The following is a 9,147-nucleotide window of genomic DNA, read 5'->3' as shown; positions in this document are numbered from 1 at the left end:
CTTTGAATATATATATATATATATTTATATATATATAACCATGAGTGGATAATTTACAAATTTTGAAGAAGAGAAAAAAATCATTCAATTGGTATTTATTTATTTTTATAATTATTTTAAAGTTTTCTAGATAACTTTGCTAATATAGTTTCACAGTTTTATTTTTTAAATAGCCTTACATGGTTTAAGAGCTATTTTTGGTGATGCTTGTGAGATATAAATAAAATATTTTTTATTCGTTTCGCTTTGATTTGTCTAAAAATATATGAGTGATTGATAACTTAATCTTCTCCAATTAATTATAATTTTATTATTATTATTTTGAGTCATCAAATCAAATCTATATATTTATCTAATATATATTTGAGGCAACATCCAATTATTTTAGGATTCTATTTTTTCTAATTTTTATTCATTTCTAGGTATTTAATATACTTATAAAAAAATTATACACAACAATATATTATAAATAATGATATAATAAAATCTAAATATACTTCAATTAATGAATAATAGGTAATCAATTTTTTTTAGTAATTAATAATGATATCTAATAATAGTTACATAAAGAAATAAGAAAAATTAAGGTGATGAAATATGAATTAAAATATTATTCCAGCTTTATTGAAAAATGGTAAACGATTATAATTTATAATATTTTACTTATTTAGTAAAAATGTTAACAACTACTTAAAATATGACTTTTTGAAATAAAAAATATAAAGAATAATCATAAATTAAAATTTATTTTTCAATGATCATAATGATTATGCGAAACACGATATGATTATAACAATCGCGCAATTGTATAACCAACTTCATACGTTACTTATTATTTTAATTATCGCAAAATAGTAAGATAAATAAATATTTTATTATGGAAATAATTAGTCATATGGATTATGAGTTTTCTTTTCATCATTACAATTTAAGGTATAAATTTTACATTCATATAATTTATTAAAATTAATTCTCTTATCTAAACATTTTGTATAGAAATATTCTATCACTAATAGTTTTATATAAATCTCGTAATTTTCAACTTTTTATAAAAAGATAATGTTACGACAATCCCTTTTATAGTTGTTATCCTACATTCATTTTTGTAGAGAAGGTATTTTAACAGCACCATAAAATAAAATGTAAAAACTTTTATAAATAATAATTAAATACACACATTAAAATATTATATTTTAGATATATCACTCAATATAAGTATAATAAATATATATATACAAATAAAGATTATAAAAGTTAAACAATACCGCGCGCGAAGCGCGGCTTAGTTACCTAGTAATTGATATTATATATCTTCATTAAATTATAAATATATAGTAAAAGTATTATTTTCTATGACGTTTGTAGAATCATTCTTTTAAATATATTTTTATATTATGTGAATCCTATTATGTTTTATAAGAAAACAAAATTACACGAAAGTAAAAGAAAGATAGACATAATAATAGACAGTATCAATATTTTTTTTTACTCTTTTAATTTAGTTTTTGAATTTTATTGGTGATTAGTTTTTGAAATTTTATTAGTGAGTTGAACAATTTTTCAAAAATTAATGTGTATTTCTGTTTTGATAAATTAATGAAAATAAAATTGTTATTGATGAGCAAGACACTACGAGTTCATCCAGGGTTGGGATTAGAGCATCTCTATTGGAGAATTATAAATATAGTGTATAATGTATTGTTATTTTTTAGAATATTTTGCTCAAATTTAATTCCGATGGTAATGTAAAGTGTGTGTCAAATTTGGCTCAATCTAAAAATTGTGCCAAATTTAGTACAAAGATAACACAGACCAAATTTAACCAAATTTTAGACCACAATAAATATTACATTTTTACCACTTATTAATATTATTTATTGACTTTCAATAAATGGTAAATACTATTTTGGACCATGTGTTTTGTAAAAGTTACTAATTGGACTCTTTGTTTTGTTAAATGACAAAATGGACCCTGTATTTTCTAAAATGGTACAAATAGGATCCTGAACTGATTTTTTGTCAAAATAAAATTTAATAATAATCCGATTTAAAAGTGTTATGATAAAACTGTTTATATTTTTTGTATTTGTTCGTGTTATGAATTATTTTTAAATTAGTCATATTAAAAAAAGAGTTATTAAAAATTAAGTTCAAGGTCTATTTTGTTATTTAACAAAACAGAAAGTCCAATTGATAAAAGTTTGGGGATTAATTTATCAAAAATAAAAGTTTAGAGATAAATTTGTCAAAACGTATATAATTTGAAAACTAATTTATCAAAATATAAAATTTAAAGATTAACTTGCCAAGATAAGCCTAATATTAATAATAAAAAAGAGATGCATATTTTGTTTGTGATAATTCAGTTACCACTTTCGTCACGAGTTATGTAACATTCTTACATTTTGAATATTAAGTTTTAGAGCAATAACCATGACCTTTTTTTTTTGTTTCCAAACCTAAAGAATGATAACTTTGACCATATTGATTTTGTATTTTGGTTAGAAAACGTGTGTAGTCTAGTCTGTCTAACTTCCCCTAATATATATATTTTTTTTGAAGAGAAAATAAAAGTAATTCAACATCTCTTACAAAATAAAATAAATAATAGTCTTTGTAATTTCCGTCCTCTCTTCTCTCTTTCTTTTATCTAAATTAAATTAATTAATTTCTTATTTTACTTCTAGAAAATTAGAGAGGCGGTGTCCGGCCGCCTAAAAGTCCTAACCTTGAATATAGAAATGTATATATATTTGTTCTCAAAAGAAAAAGAAAAAGAAAAAGAAAATATAATTTAATTTAATGGAAATAGAATAGGGGTAGAGAGAGAAATTTAGAGAGAGAGCTTCCAAAGTCAAAACAATCAAATCCATACCCGTTTTCCATAACCTCAAAACCTCTCTCATTCCCAAATCCCATCTTCGTCTTCGTCTTCATTTGGGTCTGGAGGTGTTGTTTTGTGTTGTGGTTGGGTTTCAGATCGATTAATTACAAATATCTGCCTTCTCTCATGAGTTCCAATACGGCAACTTCCAGCTCAGCGGCCGCTGGATCGGCCGATTCATCTGCCACCCGAAGAAATTCTAAGCGACCCAAATGTAATTATTCCTCTTTCATTTCTATATATATTTATTGTTATTGATATTTTGACGAGTACCGATATTTGATTTCGATTTGTATTCGGATATGAAATTCTTGTTTTAGAAGGGCTCTGGGGTTTTCTTGTGAAGTGAAAAAAGATTAGCGTTTATGAATTTGATGGTCAAATTGGTTATAATTTATTGTTTAATTTAAATTATGGATATGGGATGTTGTTTAGATTTAAGTTTCTACTTTTAATGTTTTAATGTTAGGGTTAAATTGATATATAAGACTGCATATTTGAGTCAGGAAGAAATTAATAACTGTTTATCACATGAGATAATCGATCAAAGTGACTCCTGTAACAATTTTTGAAACCAGGCTCTCTTTCTTAACCATACAATATTTGGGTACCAGAAAACTATATATATATTTTTTTTTTGGAAAAGAGACAGAGGTCACTTGTCTTAGACTGACCCACCCAAGATTATTGTAGAGCCTCACTTATGGCTGAGGAAAACTGTGGTAACCGTGGTACCAGAAAACAATATCAATTGCTATGTTATTACTCAGAAGAAACTAGAACATCAGACAATAATGTGGGGGGAAATCACATACCTGCCCCTTTGAGTTACCCCTCTTCGGTTGTCCCGTAACAACTTTTGGACCTGAAACCTCTGCACTCTGTGATTTCTGTGTTGTTTGTTTGGAACTAGACTTTGCAGCCTGATAGGTTGTAAGTTGAGGATTAGGAGGTTTGTTTAAGTTTGATGTGGAATTATATGGATTGACAACTTTCAACTCGGGCGTGCCTAAGCTTTTGAGTTTAATTTTAAAATGTCTATTGGAAGAGCGAAAGAACATCATGGTTGCTGCAGATTGTCATTTTGATATTGACACGTTATTCCATTGGTTGAATGCATGCTGTTTAATTTATTTAGTATCTTTGATCTTACAATATCAAAGAAAAGAATTTTTCTAAACAGACATATGGAAGTCACACAACTTTTGTTTTGATAAAAAGATGATAGGGTTAGCTATCATCTGTATTATAGCTTAGACGCTAGCAAAAAGTCTAAATCTAAAACATTGTACTAGAGTATGAATTATTTTATTATTGTTACCGACTAACTTCTATAAAGCTTTTCGTTATAATTTTTTTCTTAAATGATTCTACTTGAAACAATGTCAGATTCAAGATTTACTCAACAAGAACTTCCAGCATGCAAGCCCATTCTTACTCCAAGATGGGTAAGAAATACTTTTGTTGTTGCTCTAGATATATGTGTACATCTATGATGTTTCTAGTTGCTTTCTACAATCCAGAGGAATTGACTTATGTGTGTATAATTATGTTGCTGCAGGTGATTTCTGCCTTTATGCTTGTTAGCATTGTATTCATCCCCATTGGAGTTGCGTCACTCTATGCATCACGCGATGTATATTTACTAATCCTCAACTCTTCATCCTTTCATAAAATTACATTTTAGAATATCTAGTTGCATAGTTGTTAATCAGGAAAGACCTTTCTGGCAGGTGGTTGAAATTGTTGACCGATATGAAACTGAGTGCATACCTGAGCCTTTTAGAAAGAGTAAAGTTGAATTCATTCAGGGCCCTGGAACTAAATTGTGCAACAGAACAATAACGGTAGGACTATTCTTTTCTTATTGTCTTTTTATACCACTGCAACAATGTAAATGTTAGTGCACCATCAGAAGAGGTTTCATATGTGCACTGAGATTTTATTGCTAACATATAAATAATGAAGTCTAGTTGCTAAAAGTGTATGATGTTATCCTTTTTTTCTTCTTTGAAGGTTCCGAAGCGTATGAAGAAACCTATATATATCTATTATCAACTTGACAATTTCTATCAGAATCACCGCAGGTATAATACTTCTTTCTATTTTATTCCTAAATTTTTCCTTTTTTTATATGATTGTGCTGACCTTGAGAGCTATTTGAGTACTCATGCATGTAGAATTTAAGAGTGAATTCTCGGCCTGCTATGAATAACCGCTACTTTCATTCCCACCTGCCATGTGGGTTCTAAGATCTTAGAATGTAAATAGAGTTTAATTGTGCAAGAAAATGAAAGGAAATCAAACAGGTCTATCATAGAGCAAAATTTTGATTCTAGCTTTATTGTGAGCATTTTGTTTGTGCTGGGTAGGTGCATAATTTGACCTAATCATTTGTGTGTGTGTGTGTTTTTTTTTAACTGAAAGGAACGAAGCATGAGTTTGCTCTCTTGTTCTTGAATCCATTGTATGGAATGATGAATCTATTCCTTCTCTTTGCAAGTAAAAATAAACAGATTTTTTATGGAGTATAGAAGCAAATATTACGATGCAATGATACAAATGAGTGAACTACAGGTGTAGGACATGAATATAGGTAGGTGTAATGTGCTGTGTCGCGACTCACAAGGGTCCATGTGACCCAAAGATGGTCTCTTAGTGTCAGCATTTTGTATTTGACTTCATAATGGTATCAATCTGGATTTTAAAACATGGCTCTGTTTTCTTTACAAAAATTGTCCCGTTCGTCGAAATGTCTAAATTAACAGATTGATTAATATGGAAATTATTTTATTTTTCCCCTTTTATCTATAATGATTGAAAAGGCTCAAATAAATTCTTAAAATGTTAAAAAGAGAAGAACAAAATTCTCTTATGTCATCGCTCTATCTTTTGAGTGTCAGTGGGATTGGAGCTAATTTGCCACCAGAATGCTGCTGACAAATCTCACATTATTTTTCTTCCATCCACTGCATTTCCATCTTGATGGCTTATTGTTTCAGTAGTTCCATTGGCCCAAGTTGTGACTCCCTTTATATAGAGGTTCAAAGAACTTGAATATAAATCTCAGTTATATTACCAATTATAATATTTTCTATTTACAATTTAGGTATGTCAAGAGCCGAAGTGATAAACAGCTGAGAGATAATAGTGCGACTGATGTAAGCTCTTGTAAGCCTGAAGATATTGCAAATGGTCAGCAGATTGTGCCTTGCGGTCTAATTGCTTGGAGTTTGTTTAACGATACCTATAGTTTTTCCCGTGGAAACCAGCAGTTGGCAGTGAACAAAAAGGGTATCTCGTGGAAGAGTGATAGGGAACACAAGTTTGGTAAAGATGTCTTTCCAAAGAACTTTCAGAATGGAACTATTAAAGGTGGCAAAACTCTTAATGATACGATACCGGTAAGCATTTTACCACGTTTTAGAAATAAAATATTCCCTTCTCTTTTTCAGTGCTGTCCATGGGGTAAGACGTGAAACAAAAGAAGTAATTTTGTGTATCATTAAATAACAATTCCATTTTTATATAAGTGCTTTTTTTTCCTCGTCTATTATTTAAAAGTTGAATTATAAAACTTGTATGAATATAAAAAATATACAAGTAAATCATTTTTGATGAACCAATTCTTTTACAAATGTCATGTTTACTTGAGAAATGAAGTAATTTGTTAGTGTGGTTTCTCCTTTCTCTGCATGTCATCGTTTCTCTGTTTGTCTTTACTGATTGTGGTCGGCTAATCTGGTCAAAACATATTTTATTCTACAGTTGAGTGAGCAAGAAGACCTTATTGTTTGGATGCGAACTGCTGCTCTGCCAACCTTCAGAAAACTGTATGGGAGAATAGAGACAGATCTGGAGGCTAATGAAGTCATTCAGGTGGTACTGGAAAACAACTACAATACTTACAGTTTTGATGGAAAGAAGAAGCTTGTGCTTTCCACTACTAGTTGGCTTGGTGGCAAAAATGACTTCATGGGTATTGCATACCTCACTGTTGGTGGGCTGTGCTTCTTTTTGGCTATGGCTTTCACCATTGTATATCTTATTAAACCAAGGTAAATCCATTGTTTGTTCATGAGTAAATAGTAAGAAATGAATACTCTGGTTAATCTTATTGATTTGTTGGTTAATTGTTCTGTGCAGACAACTAGGGGATCCTTCGTATTTATCATGGAACAGAAATCCAGGAGGACACTAAGGTTGTGGAACCACCTAACATGTTTGGCTTGGCGTGGCTCAAACAAAACATGGTATTTTATATGTAATATGTAAGTGACCCTTGATGAATATGCAATCAAGAATCATTTTGCTCTCTCTGACGCTGGAATTGATTATTTTTAATTTTTTTTTTCTCTTGTTTTGTATGAAATGATAATGACAGACATTAAAAGCTTCCATGTATAAATCCAGAAATAGTATTAATTAATTACTTCCAATGTACTGTGTTCAAGCAGCAAGCAGTGATGATGAACATTTTTATATATTTATATTTATATATATTATAGTAAAAGAAGGGTGTTAGAAAAGGTAAGTGCCTTCCGGGTAAGCTGGGTCAATAGGATGGTCACACATGCATAATATGGATGTGTTGTATATAAAAAAGTGTAACAAATGCATATGGATTTGATAAAAAAAAATTGTAGTGGACATATTATATTCAGTTAATATATGCATTCCTTACATCTTATACATTTTATAAGGGGAAATTTCAATTTTTGGCCTTAATAATACAAGCCATATCAAAATTTATACCCTTCCTTAATTTGTACAAATTTAGTCCATTAATTACATGAACTTTCCATTTTACCCTTTTTTTTTTTTTAAAAAAAAAAGCTAAAATCTGAAATTGATATTTCTCTCTCTCTTCCCTCTTCCCTCTCTCTCGTGCACCACTCTCTCTCTGTAGAAAAAAACTGAAAAATTTATCAAAAAATTTCCCTCTATCCGTCCCACTCTCTCGTCACTCTCTTTATTCCCTGTTGAATGGTTGTTTTCTCGGTGGGTGTTGGTGGAAAACCGAAGCACAACTCAATATCACTCAAGAATCTTACACCATTATAATGGGTAAGTTGTATTTTAAGCATTTTGTTTGACTTTATGTAGTTTAAAATTGTTATATGTGTGTTTATTGTTGGAACTGCTGTTTTTTGGTCTGAAATTGTTGAGATCTGGCAGATCTGGTTTTCAGTCGAATTCTGGGTTTTCCAGTGTTATCGATGATATATCGATACTATGTCGATGGTTTGTCGATGATTACAAAAGGAAAGGTCAGTGACGACCATTATCGACGTTATGTCGACATAATGTCGACATGTTGTCGACATCATGCAACCAACATGGTATTTACTATTTGTCGACAGAATGTCGACCACAAGCATTTTTATTTTTTAAGAAGTTGTCGATATTTTGTCGACAAAATATCGATGCAAATGAAAAAAACCGTGAATAAAACATAAACATAACATTAACATTAAATAAAGTTCATTAAAAACATAAAATAACATAAAAAAAAAAAACAGAAAATAAAGTTCATAAAAAAAAAAAACAAACATTAAATAAAACTCACCACAAGCCATAACATAAGAAATTTTTTTTTTTTAAATTCTTTGGCTTGTGGGTGAGCCTTGCAATACTTGCATAATGTTCCAGGCTTCACCGGTTTACCGTTAAAGATGCCTAGTTTGCAACGACGGCATCCTTCGGGGAACCCTGGTGGTGGAGCCGGCCGTACACCAGTTTTGCAAAAATGTGCTTCAAGTTGCCTGAACCTGAACTCGTTCCCACATCGTTCTCTTTCGAAAGCTCTTTGGGCGTCAAAAACTTTCTGCATTTCAGGAGTAACTATGCCAACATCAGGCTCTGCTTGACTCTTCAGGAGTTAAGATGGGGAATTTGCCGTTCTTTCTTGGGGCCATATTTAGAACTTAAGAATAAGAGAAATTTTTAAGAGTAAGAGAGAAGTAGAAGACAAGAGCACTTATGAATAAGAAAGGGATTTGCTTTTATAGAGCAGTAAACATGTTGGGAATGTTTGAAAATTTAATGGTCATTAAATGCGTAACTGTACAGGTAAAACGCATGAAATGGTGTATTTGTCGACTGAATGTCGATACTATGTCGACATCATGTCGACAACATGCCAATTTAGTGTCACTGCTAACACATTTGTCGATGCCATGTCGACGTCATGTCGACATGTTGTCGATAGGACACGTGTCTGACATGCAACGTGTCAGTTGGGAAGGGTTGTTGGGAACGTA

At 30.6% G+C, this 9,147-nt stretch overlaps 1 protein-coding gene across 1 annotated transcript; it reads left to right on the top strand.

Annotated features, from left to right (window-relative positions):
- The first annotated feature begins 2,580 nt into the window (after positions 1-2,580).
- On the top strand, positions 2,581-7,323 carry LOC115705213 (ALA-interacting subunit 3). The gene is made up of 8 exons (XM_030632477.2): positions 2,581-3,098; positions 4,274-4,332; positions 4,446-4,520; positions 4,618-4,731; positions 4,901-4,971; positions 5,994-6,288; positions 6,653-6,942; positions 7,031-7,323. Exons 1-8 carry the CDS (start codon positions 3,011-3,013, stop codon positions 7,083-7,085), a joined length of 1,047 nt encoding a protein of 348 aa, XP_030488337.1. The 5' UTR covers positions 2,581-3,010; the 3' UTR covers positions 7,086-7,323.
- The last annotated feature ends 1,824 nt before the right edge of the window (positions 7,324-9,147 follow it).

The sequence above is a fragment of the Cannabis sativa genome, chromosome 1 (genome assembly GCF_029168945.1).
Source record: "Cannabis sativa cultivar Pink pepper isolate KNU-18-1 chromosome 1, ASM2916894v1, whole genome shotgun sequence".
In the NCBI taxonomy this organism is placed as follows: domain Eukaryota; kingdom Viridiplantae; phylum Streptophyta; class Magnoliopsida; order Rosales; family Cannabaceae; genus Cannabis; species Cannabis sativa.
The sequence above is the reverse complement of the archived record's forward strand: the minus strand, read 5'-3'. Positions and strand labels throughout refer to the sequence as shown.

Coding starts and splice junctions, on each gene's coding strand:
- LOC115705213 (XM_030632477.2), top strand. CDS start 3,011: ATGAGTTCCAATACGGCAACTTCCAGCTCAGCGGCCGCTGGATCGGCC. Junction 3,099..4,273: donor AAATTCTAAGCGACCCAAAT/GTAATTATTCCT, acceptor AAACAATGTCAG/ATTCAAGATTTACTCAACAA. Junction 6,289..6,652: donor CTCTTAATGATACGATACCG/GTAAGCATTTTA, acceptor TTTATTCTACAG/TTGAGTGAGCAAGAAGACCT.